The following is a 20437-nucleotide window of genomic DNA, read 5'->3' as shown; positions in this document are numbered from 1 at the left end:
ATTTTGGACGTAGCTATTGTATTAAAGGAATTATGACTGTGCTAATGAATATAAATATTGAAGAAAAAAATCGGCAATTTCATACTTTACCCCCTAATTATTGGATTCTTCAAGCAAGTAGGTCAAGCGTTGCGAACTGCGCTACATTGTATATGTAGGCTCACTAAAGAACCTGTTCATGCAAAATTATTTTGGTATAACAAGTTTTTTAAGGTTAAAAAAAGAAGAAGACTACCTAGTGGAAGATATCCTGTATTCGATTTCAAATACATTCTGTCTTTATTAATAACAGCTGACTGCATACAGGGTTCCGTACCTCAAGCAAGAGAACCCCGGGTGACAACCCATGCCACGCCACTGACCACCATCTTACTTAAGTCTGTCGCCGTAACAACAATGTTAACAGCATTGTTGTGTTCCGGCAGTTAGAGGTAAGATAGCCAGTTCCTCCGTGGTTGAGGATTCCGGGTGAAGCTCGCTTCCACCTTCGGCCTGATCATCACTTACCATCAGGTGAGATACAGGCCAAGAGCTTCCTCGTTGTGGATAAAAAAAAGCTTGAAAAGATCGAACTGATTTAGGCGGGAATCGAACCCACGACCTTTCGCTTGCCGGGTTCATCCAGTGTCTAAGTAGCTCAGATGGGAAAGCAGTCGCCCGGCAAGCGAAAGGTCATGAGTTCGATTCCCACTTTAGGCAGTTCGATTTTTTCAAGTTATTCAGAGCGCTTAACTGAGTGCCTGAGGTATGGAAGCGGCACGGGAGGGTGTTTTTTGTTACGTCAAATGTCAGTGAGACTTCAGATCAGACCGATCCCTCAGGCACTGTCTAAGTCGGCGCTAGATCTATGGTCCTAAGTACACCTGGCTAGCTACCACCATCTTATGTCTGCCATAGCAACAATTTAACAGCATTGTTGTGAAGTAAGGCAGTAGGGAGTAAGATAGCCAGTTCCTCTGTGGTTGAGGATACCGGGTGAAGCTCGCTTCCACATTCGGCTTGATGGTACCCAGGCCAAGATCTTTATTTAAAAAAGCTCGTGGTTTTTGACTCGCTGAAAGTGAGGAGTACGTAAAGTAGGGTCTCCAGCGTGTCAACAAAAACATCTCAATATTCAACAAAATTTCCAGACAAAAATGTTGAATGTTGACATGGTTATTTGTTGATTATGTAGAGCAAAACAGGCGCTGGAGACCCGGCTATCAATGTTCTGTTCATTTAAAATGCTTACGATAGCTCTCTATCTTTTATACTCTATGACGTAAACGGACGGAACCATTTTTCGTGGGACCGGCTCGCGCTTGACCAGAACCTGATTGCGCATCATAATAATAATACAGAATTAAGGAAGATCTTAGTATAGTTATATTTGAATCGCGTGTTAACCAGTCGCCCGCAAAATATCCTTGGTGTTAATTTAATTTGGGTTGTTATTATCAAATATTAGTATTGCTATGTGTTTTCATACATTTGTGGTTGCACAGTGATTATTTAGCTGAGAAAATGGTGAGTATTTAAAGTTAATATCTAACTTAAAAAGTAAGGAAGTTCTGGACTGTACTTGGTTAAAAAAAAGCTTGTAAGTTGTATTAAAATAGGGGTTAAAATATGAAATTGACGATTTTACAATAGCTTGATGTCCATTGTAATTTTTTTATTTTAAATGTTTTTTTTTTTGCACTAGAAATAAATCTTCAAAAACATCCCGATACAAAAAATGAATATCATTTTACAAGTATCAATTTTCAAGTTTTTTCTTTATGTACTATCCTATAGCTTAATATTGTCCTAGTCTATCCACAAAATTTCATAAAACTAAGATATTTGTGGTTCCACAGTCGCAAAAAAGGTGGCATGGAAAAATTTATTTTCTCTTCTCATACAAGACGGCAATTTCATACTTTAACAACTAATACCTATTATAGTTCATCGAATCAAAATGCTCAATCTATGCTAGAAATTATCAAGTATTAAGCTTTGTTCTGCAATCAAGTTGTATTTAGCAAAACAAGTTCTTAAGAAAAAGAAGAAAAAAAAGGTTTATGATAATTTTGTGCCGAAATGCCGAATCAACGAATCTTTTAGTAATATTTCTGTTATTTACATTAATAAGTTGTTTCCTTAATCCAAATCGAGTTTAGCTCGTGTTATTAATACTCCTTTTTGTGCGAATTCTATGAATTAAAAAAAGTTAATTTCAGAAAGATCGTGTACTCGTATACAAGGTTATTTGTAAAACTTACCAACCTTGCAGGACAAGATCTAACAACAACTTTTGCTCTACGAGTTTTGAGATCAATAAAAAGTTTTGACAAGACATCGGAATGTCTTCGTACGCTCCAGTGTAGGCTACGATCTGTGACAGACTAAATTTCACGCGGGTGAAGCCGCGAGCAAAAGCTAGTATTCTAAAAGGCTCAAAAGACGCGTATTCATGAGAGCTTAATTAGCAGGTTGCAAAAAGAATTATTCGAGACAGTAAAAAATAATTTTGACTGAAGTGAAGTAGAAAAAGATATAATAAAAAAGAAATGATTTTGGCGCTCGATATTTTGGAAACGAAGAATGATATCAAATATTTGAGAAAAACTTCTCTGGACAATTTAGTCAGCTACTAAAACAAGTCTAAAACAAAGACGATTGCGCTGCTTATTGAATTATTATTGTTGTTTAAATTCTGATATATTAAGTTATTATAATTAAATAAATTATTACTTTAAATAGGTTCTATCTGAAACCACAGTCTTCATTAGTAATTGTAAACATATTGAAATAATCATTATTATTTATTATGTTAAAATTAATTTCGAAGGCTTAATTAAATCACGTTTAACTTTAGAATGATAAAAGTCAAGTACGCAATTAATTATTTGGAGTCCGAAAATAACAATGCGATGCAATCATCATCATCACTACATACATATGAAAACAAAGTCGCTTCGTTGTCTGTCTGTCCTTAAGTAGGTACAAGTTAGATCTATAAAACTACGCAACGGATTTTGATGCGGTTTTTTTTAAATAGATAGAGTGATTCAAGAGGAAGGTTTTTTTTAGAGAATAATTCATTGTTCGTGTGCGAAGCAGGGGGCGGATCGCTAGTTAATTTATAATATAACTAGCTTTTGCCCGCGGATTCACACGCGTGAAATTTAGTGTGTCATATATCGTCATATAAATAAAATTCCTAAGATATGTTATTCTGGGTTATAAACAATAATACTGTAAATCAACAAAATCCGTTCAGTAGCTCGATTGGAAGAGCAGTCGCCCGGCAAGCGAAAGGTCGTGGGTTCGATTCCCGCTTTAGGCAGTTCGATTTTTTCAAGTTGTTATTTAAAATTTAGTGTGCTTTGACCTTAGCTCTGTAGATAATAAATGTATTTTTTTTTATAATTTACATTGTAAAAAAAAAGGAAGAAGTAGGAAAATGAATAAAGGGATAATAATAATAGAAGGACGCCATTCTGAACACTTGTAGGATAGTTCGCAAGTTTCTTCAAAGTGAACAAACCCAATAAGAAAATGTCGCTCACTTGGGTTCGGCCCGTGAACGACAATAAAAATCGGATTCCAGCGGAAACCGTGCCTATAAAAATATAGAAAAAAAAACTTTATTGCCAACATTGTTACATAATTTGAGTTTAACAGCGTTTAATTTGACATTAATGTAAATTTTCAGATGCTGAAGATCTGTGCGTTGGTCGTGGCCCTGACGCTTGGTCTTGCTGACCAGACTGGAGCTATCAACCCCCATCACCATTCTCTAGCACCACTCATTGACAGCGTATTCTTCGCGAATGACGTAATAGTTGCAAGAAACCAGCAGGGAGAGAGGGAGGGAGGTAAACAAGGTAAAGAATATAAAGTTCTGAAAACGAAAATATTTCTTTTTACCCAAGAAACATCTTTAGAGGATGATGTTAAAGCTCAAGCAGACTTATCAACTCGGAAAGGGATCAACACCGCTGTCAATCGCGAGGCGTTTACGTATGGTGCGGTTTAGAGTAGGCGCACACCGTTGATATTTCGTCGACCGAAGTTGTGCCCGATTTTAATTTGTATGAAGAATCGGCCAAATCGAATCGGCGTAGTGTGCGCACTCCCATACATGCCCATACTGATCAACTGCCCGACTAAACTATCGGCCGACGAAAAATCAACGGTGTGCGCCTACTCTCAGTGTGCATTGTCCATAGAGTTTCATACAAAGAATACTGACCGCCTCGAGTTGATACGGTTACGATCCCTTTCCGGGTTGATGACGTTCTTAATTTCTTTATTCTTTTGCAGGTGACAAAACACCCTGCGAAATGCCAGACGGTAGCAGTGGTTACTGCGTGCATTCGTACCTTTGCGAGAGCCAACAAATCGTTAAAGATGGGGCTGGATTGATTACTGAGAGGTGACGATTTTTTTAGAATGGAATGGAATGGAATGGAATGGAATGGAATGGAATGTGCGTGCGTCTTATTAAACAAAGTCTTATTTTTCAGGAGATCCCAGTGTGTTGCGCCTAAAATATGCTGCAAACATAGAAAAACTAATCAGGTTTTTATTTAACTCCTTTTAAGTCTTCTAATTAAAATCGTTAAATGGGTTTCGAAACAGTGTTTTCCCCGGGACTACTTACTTAGCATTCACTTTAGCTTAGGTTTCAAAAGGCCAAAATATTGATCTTGGTTAAGAGTTGTAGTGGTGGAAACGAGAGGTTTATTTTAAGTACGTAAAGATAAATATTTATACAACTTATAAATATTATAGAACAAATTCTAGTGCAAGACTATTATTTTTATTTTATTCACAAAATTTCGTTTCAGGAAACACCTCATATCGGTAGCAGGAGCAATGGTAAGTACTTACCCTTTCCACCCAACAGATGGCGTTGTTACGACACGCAAATTATTAATTATTATTTAGAATTTATGCTTACTTATTCTAAAGTCCCGCGACCTTTACCAGATCGTCGGTCCACCTAGTAGGAGGCCTGCCCACGCTACGTCTTCCAGCCCGTGTAGGGTTGCCAGGTCCAAAATCACAAAAGCCGAACTTTGTGCATTTGTGCAATTAGTGTGTCAGGCTGACATGAGCTGAGCTCATGAGTGAGTACTTGCTAACCAACATCCTGATGCGTGCGCTTCATATGATTCTGTGGCTCGACTTTCGCCTGGCGCAGCAACCAAATAAAAAGCCTAACAAAAGCAGGACAGGCCGGACAAGGCAATATTTGGCCGGACAAGTCCCTAAAAAGCCAAACATGTCCGGCTAAAGCCGGACGCCTGGCAACCCTATGCGGATCTCCTCATTTCTGATTCGATCACGCAGGGAAACTTCGAGCATAGCCCGCTCCATCGCCCTTTGGGTGACCTTGAGCCTTCTTATGAGGCCCATAGTAAGCGACCACGTCTCAGATCCGTATACCATCACTGGCAACACACATTGGTCAAATATATTCGACTTGAGACACTGCGGTATTTCGGACGTGAGNTGTACCTGTACTATTACTTATTTTGTGCTTACATGCAACTCAAAAGTAACTAGTAGTTGCAGTTTCGTTGCAGTTGCGTTTCATCGTCTGTTCTGGGCCTAAGAGTTTTGAGATCAATAAAAAGTTTTGACATCGGAATGTCTTCGTTTGCTCCAGTGTAGGCTACTGTCTTCACGAAAAAGAGCGATCCTTTATATCTTAAAGAGTTATGAAGTGAAGATAATGATCCTACTTAAAATACTTATCATAAATGCGAAAGTTTGTGTGGATGTTTGTTACTCTTTCACGCAAAAACTACTGAACGAATTTTGATGAAACTTTACAGTATTATTCTTCATAACCCAGAATAACAATATAGGCTATAATTTATGACGATCTGTGACAAAATAAATTTCATGCGGGTGAAGCCGCGGGCAAAAGCTTATACTATAAAATTATTGCTATACCTATTTAAAGCGATATCTTTAAAACCTAGAGTAGGTATTCCAGAAAAACAAAAACCGTTATTGTTATTGATTTATTATTATTGTTGTTTAAATTCTGATACATTAAGTTATTATAATTAAATAAATTAATACTTTAAATAGGTTCTATCTGAAACCACAGTCTTCATTAGTAGGTAATTGTAAACATAATAAAATATTATTATTATATAATATGTTAAAATTAATTTCGTAGCTACCTAGGCTTAATTAAATCACGTCTAACTTTAGAATGATAAAAGTCAAGTACGCAATTAATTATTTGGAGTCAGAAAATAACAATGAGATGGAATCATCATCATCACTACATAGATATGAAAACAAAGTCGCTTCGTTGTCTGTCTGTCCTTAAGTAGGTACAAGTTAGATCTAAATATATACCTAACTACGCAACGGATTTTGATGCGGTTTTTTTAAATAGAGTGATTCAAGACGAAGGTTTTTTTTAAAAGAATAATTCATTGTTGGTGTGCGAAGCAGGGGCACAGAATAAGTAATAGTACAGGTACAGAAGGATTACTCCGCAAGACGATTTAAATAAATGCGAGTCTTGCTACGACGCGATACAGTGGAATTCAGCTCGCACAGCACTACGTACCTACAATTTTATTCACCTACAAGTTTTGTCTCTTTCTATCGCGTGCCGCTGAACTCTTCTTACGATGTTAGGGTTGCTGTCTAGTGAAAAAAATAATTAACCNTTAAAAATATCTATTACAAAATCAGATGTAAGCATTTTATTTAAAAAGTAATATTTAATCATTTTTACCATTCAGAATTATTAGGAAGTTTAAAAAATGAACGTTCTGGTTTTGAAGATGCCGGGTTAAAGTAGCCGTATACTACGCAATACACTCGTGGCATGTTTTTAAAAATACAGCGGACAGTGGATGCAATAAAATAATTATTATTAAAAACGTAACGCGCGCGACACCCGCGACGGATGGACTGCGAGGTTCGCTTAGAGCTCGTGTAAAGCGTGCGTCTGTGTGCGTGAGTCTGATTTCGAGCGTTTGTATATTTTGTGCTTCCGTACTGTTTGATTTATCTACTGTGGTACCAGAGCGTCGATGTGACGTCACGGACGCCAGGTGCGCAGTTAACTCGACAGAAAAACGCCAACTTTGTTGGTTTATAAGAGATTGGAGGTAATAAGTGAAGAGTCAATGTTTCGTACACCCTGTATTTATTGAATTGTATATGATTTTTTAACCGACTTCAAAAAAAAGAGGAGGTTCTCAATTTGGTTGGTATAATTTTTTTTGCATGTACACCGATTTCTGATTTCTGCCAATTGATTTTTTTTTTATTCGATGCGCAATATTTGCCATTTGGTCCCTTAATAATTTAATTTGGTTAAGATTTTTTTATTTTATGTGTTTTTCTACTTTTCAGTTCTCTTTTTTTGTTTTCGGTTTTAATACTTTGTTAAAATAGATTTTTGTTGTTTATTTTTTAAGTCGGTTTTTTTATAGTTATTCCAGGACCATCACATCCTCGGATTGCTTGGAAACGGAAGTGTGCTGCGAGAAAGACCATGAAAATATCGAGTCTACAACAAAGTCACGGGTAAGAAAGAAAAAAAGACAAAAATAGTTTATTGAAGGTAGCCTTTCGAACTGAGCGTCTATAACTTTGGTCTTGTGCCAACGCCGCATCACTGATGCCAACTCGCTTCGAAAGGCTACCTTTTACCAAATCAAAGCTAAAGTCAGTTTCAAGACAAGCCCTGGCGGTCTTGATGTACGCTGAGCGGGTGCCTTTTTGTCCGAGGGGCACAAGCAGTTAATTGTCCACTTGTTTATTTCTATTTTTTTTTNATCATTGCTTTCCACCCAATAGATGGCGTTGTTACGACACGCAAATTATTAATTGTTATTTAGAATTTATGCTTACTTATTCTAAAGTCCGGTCGCCGAGCAGATAGAATTTCGTATTATTTATATTTATTTATTTTAATGCATATTATTTTGCAGGTGACAAAACACCTTGCGAGTTGCCAGACGGTAGCAGGGGTTACTGCGTGAATTCGTACCTTTGCGAGAGCCAAGAAATCATCAAAGATGGGGCCGGCTTGATTACTGAGAGGTAACGTTTTTTTTTAGAATGGAATAGAATGGAATGAAATGGAATAGAATGGAATATGCGTCTTATTAAAAAAGTAATTTACTTTCCAGGAGATCCCAGTGTGTCGCGCCTAAAGTATGCTGCAAACATAGAAAAACTAATGAGGTTTTTATTTAACTTCTTTTATAGTATTCTAAAGCCTGTTCCGTGAGCACGTAGAATTTTGTCCAATGACGCCAAGCTACCCATCCTTATAGCTCGCGCGGAATTATATTGCTGTCGCGACTGTGCGACGGGCGCCCGAAGTGAGTGTGCGAGCGCGACAGCAACATAATTACGCATGAGCGATAAGGATGGGTAGCTTGGGGTCATTGGACAAAATTCTACGTGCTCACGGACCAGGCTTTAATTAAAATCTTTATGGGTTTCGAGACAGTGTTTTCCCCGAGACTATACATCGTTTCATCCACGAAGACGCGCCCCACCGTTCTTCCGCTAATGTTTGAGTGTTATCGGTACACGCTAAATCATCCATGAGTGCACACGCACATTACAATAATGACGCTCGGATTGCTCGGATCTAACTCCCCGCACCCCGCGCTTTCCTCGACCAAAAATTGGTGGGGCGCGTCTTCGTGGATGAAACGATCTACATATACTTACTTAGCATTCACTGGTAGGGTTTCAGTAGTGGAAACGAGAGGTTTTTAGTACGTAAAGATAAATATTTATACAACAGCTTATAAGTTAAATAGAACAAAATAAATTCTAGTGTAAGACCTTTTTTTTTTTCAGGGAACACCTGATATCAGTAGCAAGAGCAATGGTAAGTACCTACCCTTTCCACCCAACAGATGGCGTTGTTACGACACACAAATTATTATTTATTTATTTAGAATTTACCGACGGGGACCGACGACCTAATAAAGGTAGCAGGAAGGCGCTGGATGCAGGCCGCTGCGATGTGGAAGTCATTGGGGGAGACCTATGTTCAGCAGTGAACGTCCTATGGCTGAAATGATGATGATGATGATGATGATTTAGAATTTATGATTACCTACTCTAGACTAATAATTGACATTACAAATTGTTTTCATTTCAGTAAGAAAATGCAAGTTCAGCAATGGCAGGGAGGGCTACTGCGTTAATCCAAACAGTTGTAGGAACAGAAAAATTATGGGAGGGTAAGTGTCACACTAACAACAGACATGATAGGTAAAGTCCGGTCGCCGAGCAGATAGAATTTCGTCCACTGACCCCACGCTACCCATCCTTGTTTGTTTATAAGAGATTAGATGTAATAAGAGATGAATCAATGTTTCGTATACTCTGTATCCTATTGTTTATGAATTTTTAACCGACTTCAATAAAAGGAGGAGGTTCTCATTTCGGTTGGTAAGTGGGTATTTTTTTTTTTCTATGACACCGATAACCGATTACGCCGAGATTTCTGATACGATTTACGTGATTCTTTTTTTTATTCGATGCGTAACGTAATACATAGTTGCCATTTGGCCCTATAAAAATTAATTTGGTTAAGACGTTTCTATTTTATGAGTTTTTCTACTTTTCACTTCTCTTTTTTTTATAGTTATTCCAGGACCATCACATCCTCGGATTGCTTGGAAACGGAAGTGTGCTGCGAGAAAGACCATGAAAATATCGAGTCTACCACAAAGTCACGGGTAAGAGTGAAAGAAAAAAGACAGAAAAATAGTTTATTGAAGGTAGCCTTTCGAACTGAGCATCTATAACTTTGGTCTTGTGCCAACGCCGCATTACTAACTCGCTTCGAAAGGCTACCTTTTACCAAACCAAAGCTAAAGTCAGTTTCAAGACAAGCCCTGGCGGTCTTGATGTACGCTGAGCGGGTGCCTTTTTGTCCGAGGGGCACAAGCTAATTGTCCACTTGTTTATTTCTATTTTTTTTTATCCACAACGAGGAAGCTCTTGGCCTGTATCTCACCTGATGGTAAGTGATGATCAGGCCGAAGGTGGAAGCGAGCTTCACCCGAAATCCTCAACCACGGAGGAACTGGCTATCTTACCTCTAACTGCCGGAACACAACAATGCTGTTAACATGGTTGTTATGGCGACAGACTTAGGTAAGATGGTGGTAGCTAGCCAGGCGGACTTAGAACAAGCCCTACCACCAACCAAACCGAACAGAAAAATCTGCCCCCACTGGGAATCGAACCCGGGACCTCTGCGTCTGAAGCAGGTGGTCTTACCACCAGACCACAGAGGCGGTTCTCTCTGTTTTAATCTATGTCTTGCCTGCTTGTATACCTTTCTTGCAAATAAAGGTTTTCTTTAAAAGACGCTGCGTCTGTGACGCTTAGTTCGAAAGGCTACCTTAAGTATGGACTTGGACGTGGTCGCTTACTTTGGGCCTCATTGAAGGCTCAAGGCTCACCTAAAGGGCGATGGAGCGTGATATGCTCAGAGTCTCTTAGAATCAGAAATGAGGAGATCCGCAGTAAACCAAAGTGACCAACATAACCCACTGGATTCCGGGTGAAGCTCGCTTCCACCTTCAGCCTGATCATCACTTACCATCAGGTGAGATACAGGCCAAGAGCTTCCTCGTTGCGAATAAAAAAAATCTAAAATAAATTGGCAGTAAGGCACATAGCTCGTAGAGCTGATGGCCGTTGGGGCAGAAATATTCTCGAGTGGCGACCACGTGGGCAGGCCTCCCACTAGTTGGACCCGCGATCTGGTGAAGGTGGCTGGTAGAACCTGGATGCGGGCAGCGCAGGATTGATGATTATGGAAATCCTTTGTCCAGCAGTGGATTTGGCTGAAACGACTACGATTCGAATTAGTTAAAAGACTCTTTCACTGTATTCAGTTTTTCTGATTAATTTCGTTGCGGGTCTAATGACAGAACTTTTCCCGAGACACACTTGGCCTTCAAATTCCAAACAGTAATTAACTAAAAATTTCCTTTTTAGACTTTGGTGCCTTCTATTCCAAAGAATCTACCCAATGGTAAGTGCTCACACATGTTCATACAGGTATAGTACAACCCGGTCGAGTTGGGCAGTTACCTGGCAGCCGTGACGTCACATCGACGTCACGGTGAGTGCTGATTTGATTTAGCTCGATCGGGTTGTAAGTTGTTATAAAGTCCGGTCGCCGGACAGATAGAATTTCGTCCAATGACCCAAGCTACCCATCCTTATCACTCGCGCGTAATTATATTGCTGTTGCGACTGTGCGACGGGCGGCCGCAGTGAGTGTGCGAGCGTTAAAGGATGGGTAGCTTAGGTCATTGGACGAAATTCTATATGCTCGGCGACCGGACTTTAGTTACATGAGCGGTTCTATTAATTACGTAATTAATTATCTAATTGTGTTTGGGTTTCAGGCGCACAATGTGAAGCCTACGACGGTAGTATCGGAAGATGCACTCTGCCTCACACCTGCAACAACGATAGCACCATCCTCGACGGCTCCGGGCTCATCGTGGAACGGTATTCTTCACGTCATCATCATATTCTAGGTGGACTGACGACCTGGTGGCTGGAAGAACCTGGATGCGGATGGATGGACCGGTCGTTATGGAAATCCTCTGTCCAGCAGTGGACGTCATTTGGCTGAAACGAACGAACGATCATCATTACATTATCATGATTGTCTCTAAAAGCAACAACGACACCACTATAGTTGATGGCTCCGGGCTCATCATCATCATCTATCATCATCATGACTACCAATGGCACGGGACCAGTGGATCTAGACAAATTGCAAATTATGATCGCAAACCAGTCGAAAAGTGATCGAAAAGCCCCTTTTTTGTATGGAGTTTTGACGGATTCGATTTTCGATTCGATCAAAAAGTGCGTTTTGTCTAGGGGGGCAGGTAAGTCTCACTGACGTTTGACGTTACCAATTTGTAACGTCAAACGTCAGTGAGACTTACCATTTGTATGCTCTGTTACGTCATAAATGTCAATGTCACCCCTCCCGTGCCGCTCCCTTACTGGTCTCAGTGGGTCTAGACAAAGTGCAAATAATAATTATAATCGCAAACCAGTCGAAAAGTGGTCGAAAAGCCCCTTTTTTGTATGGAGTTTTGACGGATTCGATTTTCGATTCGATCAAAAAGTGCGTTTTGTCTAGGGGGGCAGGACTGACCTAAGCTATGCGCTAGATCATCATTTCAGTCATAGGACGTCCACTGCTGAACATAGGCCTCCCCCAATGACTTCCACATCGCACGGTTGGCAGCCTGCATCCAGCGCCTTCCTGCTACCTTTATCAGATCGTCGTTCCATCTTGTGGGTGGACGTCACACGCTGCATTTTCCGGTATGTGGCCTCTACTTCAGAACCTTGCTGCCCCATCAGGGTCGTGGGTTCGATTCCCGCCTTAGACAGTTCGATTTTTTCAAGTCGTTAATTTAAAAATTGATTTGATGTAATATATTTTTGACAGCAAAGTCGACCCGTGCGGAGACTGGGGGAATGCCATACAAATATGCTGCCCAGCGAAGTACCTAGCGGGGAAAATACCAGATGTGAGTCACAGTCAAAAATGTTTTAGTACCTCCTTTTTCTATTTTACAAAATGAATTACGAGGGGTATTATAAAAATAATGAGAATGGGATATTTCTAGAGATCAAAAATATCTGAAAAAAAATTGGGTAGGTAGCTTAATTCTTCACTAGAATCTAGTAAAAAAATCTTTTTTTAAGTTTACCATTGCGTTTAAAAATTATATTTACCTGAGCACCCGCGAATTATATTTTCAATTTTTTTTTTGCGAAAAATGCTCCAAATAAAAATAATTAAGATAAAGTTGTATTGTTCTCTATAAAAAAAATGATACTGTTCACAAAGACACCCTGTATAAACCTGGTAGGTTTGAATTTTCCACATGATACTTTATGCCAATTTGTTACTTTACAGATTGAAGCAACTACCGTATTGACTAAAAGCAGGTCAATGGACGACGAGGAGGAAAGTAGGTATCACACTAATATTAGCTCCTTGGAAATTAGCGTTTTTTTCTTCAATATTCATTAGTATACAGTGTGTTGATTTCAACCTCGCCATATTTATTAAGGTGATATAAACGTAATTCACCAAAAAAAAAATACTAACGATTTTCCGTGCGACATCAACTGTACTGTGTGTGGCTCGCAATAAATAAATAAATAAATAAATATCCTTGGAAATTTTACACTGCGCTTCTAAAGCCTGGTCCGTGACCCCAAGCTGCCCATCCTTGTCGCTCGCACGTAATTATTATGTTGCTGTCGCGCTCGCACACTCACTGCGGGCGCGCGTCGCACAGTCGCGACAGCAATATAATTACGCGCGAGCGATAAGGGTGGGTAGCTTGGGGTCATTGGACGGGATTCTACGTGCTCACGGACCAGGCTTTAACCCAAACCACACAAACTAAGCAAAGCTTGTACTATGGGTATTAGACAACGGATATAAACATATTTAAATAGTTTTTTTTTTGTAAATACATACATATTATACATAGAAAACACCCAGTCCAATACAAACAAATATGTTCATGCACACAAATGTTTGTACTGTGCGGGAATCGAACCCGCAACCTCCGGTATAGTAGTCCGCTTCGAACCACTACACCAAACGGCCGACAATACTGCAATACGTTTACACTGCGGCATCATCGAGCTATGCGGATTGCTCGCTTATCATGTCGGATAGCCTACTGAAGGAAGCCAGGTAAAGTAGGTAGTGTAAATATTATTAGGTAATTTTCTTTGAATTTTAATTGAATCAGTAAAATAATTGATTAATTAACTCTCTAAATATGGCCAGTATTGAAATCAACAGCCTGTATAATAGCTACGTTCATCATACTTTTTTATTTGATATTTGATTTCAAGGACTTACTTTTACGTATGAATTATTTAACTAATTTAATTATAGGCGTGGGTCACAGTCACGGCATATGCTGAGTGGGGTCCCATTGCGATGCCGATGGGCATCGATGTGCGACAAGGTGGCACTGCTCAGTTTCTTCCATTATACAGGATGTTACTTTGCATTCTTGCCATATTCACAGAGATAAAGTAGGGAACAATACCCATTATTTTAGATACAAGAGACTCAAAAATTAAATTTTAGGACATTGTTTTTTTACTGATTTGTGTTCAGTGTCATTCATAAATATCTCGTCCTTACCTCCGTCCTTACCGTAAATATGGCAAGAATTTAAAGTGTATGTTTTATGTGTTACCTCTGTTTTTTTCTCCTTTGTCTTTTGTGATGTCCATTGCAATTTTTGCAATAAATGTTTCATTATTTATTTATTTCAGAAGATAGCAGTTGTTTAACGGGGGCCGACAATGCAGGCAAATGTGTGCCTTTTCATCACTGTGAGGACTATGACGGCGCTGACCTTCTAGATAAAAGGTAAGGCAGATAGTCATAGTGCAATATGAGGGTAGTTGAAAATTTTCAAGCCCGCCCGAACGGACGCGACGCCGCGAGCCGCCAGTCTGCTTGTGACCACGGCTGCAGCATCGCAGCCGAAACGTCAAGCCGTGAGTACATATTGGAACTCGTTAATAAACGTCGCGTTACGAGTAAGACCCGTGTCTTACTATTTTAGATAGAGCTCGTTCCCATTTCAATCCAGTTTTAAAGGGGTGTAGTGTGAGTTTACGTCAAACGCATTCGATGTCGACGGATTGTACAGCGCCCTTAGCGGAAAATTTCAAGAACTAAAACCTGCATATACAGGGTGGAAACGATAAGTGATCTCACTCGATTATTTTTACACAAGATATGGAACTATACAAGATATGGAAAATCTGGTTACTGATCTTGAAATCTGAGCTCTTAAAAAACGGTACTAATAATATGTTAGAGAATAAACTGGATCTATCTAAAAATTCATTGTTTTAACATACAAGGGGGTGATTTAGATACACCTTGATGTAAGGAATCTAAAATTTAGCTTTGAACGTCAACTCCCTGGACACCCTGTATTAAAAAAACATTCATTCATTAATTCTAGTTAATATTTCAGGACAATGCGTTACTGCCCTGCTTTGACAACTTGCTGCGAATTGGACAGGATTAATATGGAGTCTATTCCAACGAATGTTAAGAAGGAGGTACCAATTTACTTCATTACTTGCTCACGAAGTTACTAGTTTCTAGTCATGCCAATGTGTGAAGAAAGAGTTTTCGTATAAAGTCCGGTCGCAGAGCTGATAGAATTTCGTCCAATGACCCCAAGATACCCTTCCTTATCGCTCGCGCGTGATTATATTTGCTGTCAAGAGTCGCGACTGTGCGACTGGCGGCCGCAGTGAGTGTGCTTGCGTGACAGCAACATAATTACGCGCGAGCGATAAGGAGGGGTAGCTTGGGGTCATTGTATGAAATTCTATCTGCTCGGCGACCGGACTTTATAAGAAAATACCTTTTAACCTGTGACTAATTTCAGGGTTGTGGAGTGGCGAACCCAGACGGACTGTGGCCAGCCTTTAAGACATCCTTTTTAGAAGCAAAATTCGGCGAATTCCCTTGGGTAGCTGCTGTTATGTATGTTTTGATGTTTTTGCTTATTATTATCAATTAGTAAGACGTATTCATTTAGCTTAGGCGCAGACTACCTATTTTTAGTTGGCCAATAGTTGGGTCGGGCTGTTAATCAATATGGAGATGTATCAAAGTGTGCACATTACACCGATATTCATATACCTACATTAAAATCGGGCCCAACTATCGGCCAACTAAAAGTCGGTGGTCTGCGCCTAGGCATAATAATATGACATAATAATAATGACAAGATAGTGGAGACAATAATATTTTTATGATCAGCCAAAACGTGACATTTCCATAGATTTTGTATGGCAGTAGCGTCATCAATAGGTCTAGGATGTGCGTCACGATAAACTTTTATCGAGATATTTTATCGATTTTACACGATAAACCCATACATTTGTCGTCTAAAATCGTCGATAAGATTTTATCATGGCGCGCATCCTAGCCCGGCTGATCTAGTCTCCACTACAGAAGCACAGAAGGACGATCCTTACTATTTCTCTATTATAATAATTGGTCTCACAAGCTTAACATACAGCCAGAGTGGAGGTGATCCTATTCTACTTCTCCGAAATTACACGATTCATCTCAAGTACTTAAAAAAATATCGTTTATTTCACCAACAAACAGGTATAGATCCACGAAGACGCGCCCCACCAATTTTTGGTCGAGGTTGCGCGGGGCTCGGGGAGTTTGATCCAAGCAAACCGAGCGTCACAACACAATCACTCATGGATAATAATTAGCGTGTACCGATAACACTCAAACATTAGCGGAAGAATGGTGGGGCGCGTCTTCGTGGATGGAACGATCTATACTCACAATAATCTGAGGCTGGAGCCTACCTAGTAAGTCTAAGGATATACCTGTCACAGGAGGCCCCATTGTCTTCTTATCATCATTTTGGCTAGCAGACTGCGAACTGACCTAGCTCACTGTGACATTAGAATGTAAATCGCCTTTAAACCTGTCTGATCAACAGAAGGGCGCGCAATCCTCATCACGCATTGGTTCCCGCTGAAAAACTGGCATGACGTTTGTGTCATGTCGCGATTTTTGCTGAGCGGGCGCCTGTTCGGCATATTTTTATTTTAAGCTAAATGTCGACCCTTGCTGTGCTGAATAAAGACTTTCTTATTCTTATTTTAAATCCGCCAGGACCAAGACCTCCTCTTTCCCTGTGAATCGAAACATCACGGTGGGATCCCTGATACACCCCTCTATGGTGCTCACGGTAGCTCACTACGTGGACCGAGCTGTGGACGGTGACGTCATTGTGAGGGTAGGAGAGTGGAACACCCTGGATGTAAACGAACCGCTTCCGCATGAAGAGGTGGCGGTGAAGAAAATTGTCATCCATCCAGACTTTATGAGAAGTAAGTTTGAGGAACAAGCGATTGGTGTGTGGCTGTGTATCAGTTTTATATGTAAGACGAGCGGCCGGCCGCGACTTCGTACGCGTGGATCCCATTTCACCCTCTTATGGGTTGAATTTTGCAAAATCCCGTCTTAGTGAGCACCTACGATCTAAAAGGAAACCCCTTGCAATATTTAAGACTCCTAGCACTTGTAGTTTCTGAGATTTCGTGATGAGTGAGTCAGTGACATTAAATTTCGCTTTTATAGATTAGAAGATAGATTCATCCTGTCAATGGTGCTATAAAGTAGTAGTAGTACAGTTCGCGAGGCGAAAGATGAGCTTTGCATTTTTGTGAATGATCGGTGATCACCAAAAGTAGAGTCAGACTTTTATAAATCGCATAAAAGTTTGTAGTGAAAAAAAAAATTATACCTAGTTACCTACTAAGAATTAAGCTCATCACGCTGCTACTAACAGTACAAGAGGTGAAGTGGACTTGCGTCTCAGATCGATCTGAGGCGCAATTCTGTCACAATATTTTTTAGTTACGAGTGATTTGTGCAAAACTGTTATTCTTAAAAAAATCTTCGCAGAGAACTACCGGAACGACATCGCCCTGCTGATCCTTGAGCACCCAGTAAAGCTGGCTCCGCACGTCAGCCTGGTCTGTCTGCCGGAGCCGGGAGCGGTGCCGGCTCCGGACACCGACTGCGTTTCCAACGGCTGGGGCAAAGACGCGTTCGGGAAGAAGGGAGCCATCTCCAGCTACCTTAAGAAGGTACGTTCGTTTCAGCCCAACGACGTCCACTGTTGGACAAAGGTGGACAAAGGCATCAGTGGCAGTGGGCAGGGAATATAGTACGCAGAACTGACGGCCGATGGGGCAGCAAGGTTCTGGAATGGAGGCCGCGTACCGGAAAACGCAGCGTGGGACGTCCATCCACAAGGTGGATCGATGACCAGATAAAGGTAGCAGGAAGACGCTGGATGCAGGCCGCTACCAACCGTGCGGTGTGGAAGTTATTGGGGGAGGCCTATGTTCAGCTGTGGACGTCCTATGGCTGAAATGATGATGATGATGCTGATCAACGGCTGGGGCAATGACGCGTTCGGGAAGAAGGGAGCCATCTCTATCTACCTAAGAAGGTACGTTCGTTTCAGCCCAACGACGTCCACTGTTGGACAAAGGCATTAACAGCTGGGGCAAGGACGCGTTTGGAAAGAAGGGAGCCATTTCTAGCTACCTTAAAAGGGTTCATTCTTTTCAACCACTATTGCACAAAGGCATAATTATCTTTTCTTAAGCTTCAAACCTCACCAACGCGTGCAGATCACCATCCGCCATCTGATCGTGGTGGGTTGGTGTGAAATTGCTAAAACCAAGTGGCAGTGGCGGGGCACATAGCTTGCAGAGCTGATTGCCGCTGGGGCAGAAAAGTTCTCGAATGGCGACCACGGGCCGGAAGACTTAGTGGGCTCCCACTAGGTGGACCGACGATCTGGTGAAGGTCACGTGAGGTGCCTGGATGCGGTAAAAAGATTATGAGACATCCTTAAAGCTTCAACCACACCAACGCGTGCAGAACGCCATCGCCGGCGCGATCAAAGGCCAATGACAGGTCGCGCGACCCATGTCAGTTCACGCGATCTGTCATTTCCTTATGATCGCACAGTGACCGCGCCGGCGATGGCGATTTGCACGCGTTGGTGTGGTCGATGCATAAGAGCATAGATTTTTTCTTTTTAAATATTTGTCGATTTGTAAGTTCTAGGTACACTAAAACAGTATAATGCAAATAAAATTTGACTTTGACCCTTTCTTCCAGGTGCCCCTTCCATGGGTGGAGCACGGCGATTGCCAGAACCGCCTCCGCACCACCCGGCTTGACTCCTTCTTCGAACTGCACGAAGGATTCGCTTGCGCGGGCGGCGACAAGCTCGACACTTGCAGCCTGGATGGAGGAGGCCCTCTGGCCTGCCCGTCAGAGGTAAAAGAACTCACAAAACTCATTTATTTTAGCAAACAGACTTTTAAAAAGCACTTTTACACGTCCCAGTATTAACCCTTACCACTGCTTCGGGACAATAAATGTTATTTACCAGCAAATGGGGCGGCCCTAGGGGGCAAGTCGTACCAATAGAGTTTTAAAGATCGTTTCATCACGAAGACGCGTCCCACCAATTTTTGGTCTCGGTCGCGCGGTGTGCGGGGAGTTTGATCCGAGCAATCCGAGCGGCATTATTGTAGTATGCGTGTACACTCATGGATAATTTAGCGTGTACCAATAACACTCAAACATTAGCGGAAGAATGGTGGGGCGCGTGTTCGTGGATGAAACGATGTAGGTATACCTAGTGGAATACTTAGAGCAACAAAGAACTAAGCGAGCGAGTTGTCATTGGCAGCAACACTGTGTCAAACAGAACCATTTTTGCAACTATTCGGCAGTTCAGAAGCACTTAGTGGCACGCTGAAAATTTGAACTCTGAGATATTTTCAGATTTTACGTAAGTGAAATCTAGGATGTTTATGAGAAATAGTGCTTCAGAAACGCGGTGACTGCTTCAGTGATTGATTGGTACAAAACAGTGAAATAATCCTGAATCCTGACACTAACACTTAAGATATCCAGCGTCATCCAAAATCGGTTTAACAGCTCGTGGTTGATGCTCTATTTCAAAGGAATATTATTAACGTTATGGTGGAAACCGGGCCTTATTCAAAACACTTCTTTGCTCCGCCTTGGTGGACACCGTGTCTCAAAAACCTAAAGCAACCCGCATTTATGCATTAATTTTCTTCTCCAGAGCGACCCGGGCAGATACATCCTGTACGGGGTGGTGTCCTGGGGCATAGACTGCCATATGCCCGGGATCCCCGGGGTCTACATGAATGTGGCACACTACCGAACCTGGATAGACCAGGTTATGGAAACTGAAGGAGTGTGAAATAAATAATGTAAACTGTTTTGGACCGTTTCATTTTTCCTGAATATTAAAGTTTAAATTTGCACGGGCTATGCTCGGTGTTTCTTTACGAGATCGAATCAGAAATGAGGAGATCCGAACGAACCGTAAACGATCTAAAGTCGCTGACATAGCCCGACGGATTAGCAAGCTGAAGTGGCAATGGGCAGGACATAATTAGTACGCAGAACTGACGGCCGATGGGGCAGCAAGGTTCTGGAATGGAGGCCGCGTACCGGAAAACGCAACGTGGGTCCACCCACAAGGTGGACCGACGACGTCATAAAGGCAGCGGGGAAGCGCTGGGCGCAAGCCGCTACAATCGATCAACATGGAAAGCATTGGGGGAGGCCTAGTTCAGCAGTGGACGTCCTATGGCTGAAATGATGATGGTGGTCTGTGGTTGAAGATTCCTGGTGAAGTTATTTTCCTTTGACCTTTGAAGTATGTGACACTTTAACTCCTTTAAAAAGAATCTATACTATCTATCTATTATATAAAAGAAAGTCGTGTTAGTTACTCCACTT

The 20437-nt window shown here is 41.2% G+C and overlaps 1 protein-coding gene across 2 annotated transcripts; it reads left to right on the top strand.

Moving 5' to 3' along the window:
• Positions 1–1348: 1348 nt before the first annotated feature.
• Positions 1349–20029, top strand: LOC114353861 (phenoloxidase-activating factor 2-like). 2 transcript variants are annotated; one of them, XM_028305987.1, is made up of 21 exons: positions 1349–1506; positions 3680–3851; positions 4291–4402; positions 4494–4548; positions 4818–4848; positions 7944–8055; positions 8145–8199; positions 8830–8860; positions 9137–9218; positions 9626–9719; positions 10993–11029; positions 11409–11514; positions 12479–12560; positions 12953–13007; positions 14347–14440; positions 15060–15147; positions 15483–15580; positions 16742–16959; positions 17537–17721; positions 18770–18931; positions 19752–20029. In XM_028305987.1, exons 1-21 carry the CDS (start codon positions 1504–1506, stop codon positions 19890–19892), a joined length of 2013 nt encoding a protein of 670 aa, XP_028161788.1. In that variant the 5' UTR covers positions 1349–1503; the 3' UTR covers positions 19893–20029. The 2 variants fall into 2 exon arrangements, with proteins under 2 accessions (XP_028161788.1, XP_028161787.1); XM_028305986.1 differs by having other exon boundaries at positions 14344–14440.
• The last annotated feature ends 408 nt before the right edge of the window (positions 20030–20437 follow it).

The sequence above is a fragment of the Ostrinia furnacalis genome, unplaced genomic scaffold (genome assembly GCF_004193835.3).
Source record: "Ostrinia furnacalis isolate ACB-3 unplaced genomic scaffold, ASM419383v2 OfSCF1848, whole genome shotgun sequence".
Classification (NCBI taxonomy): Eukaryota; Metazoa; Arthropoda; class Insecta; order Lepidoptera; family Crambidae; genus Ostrinia; species Ostrinia furnacalis.
The sequence above is the reverse complement of the archived record's forward strand: the minus strand, read 5'-3'. Positions and strand labels throughout refer to the sequence as shown.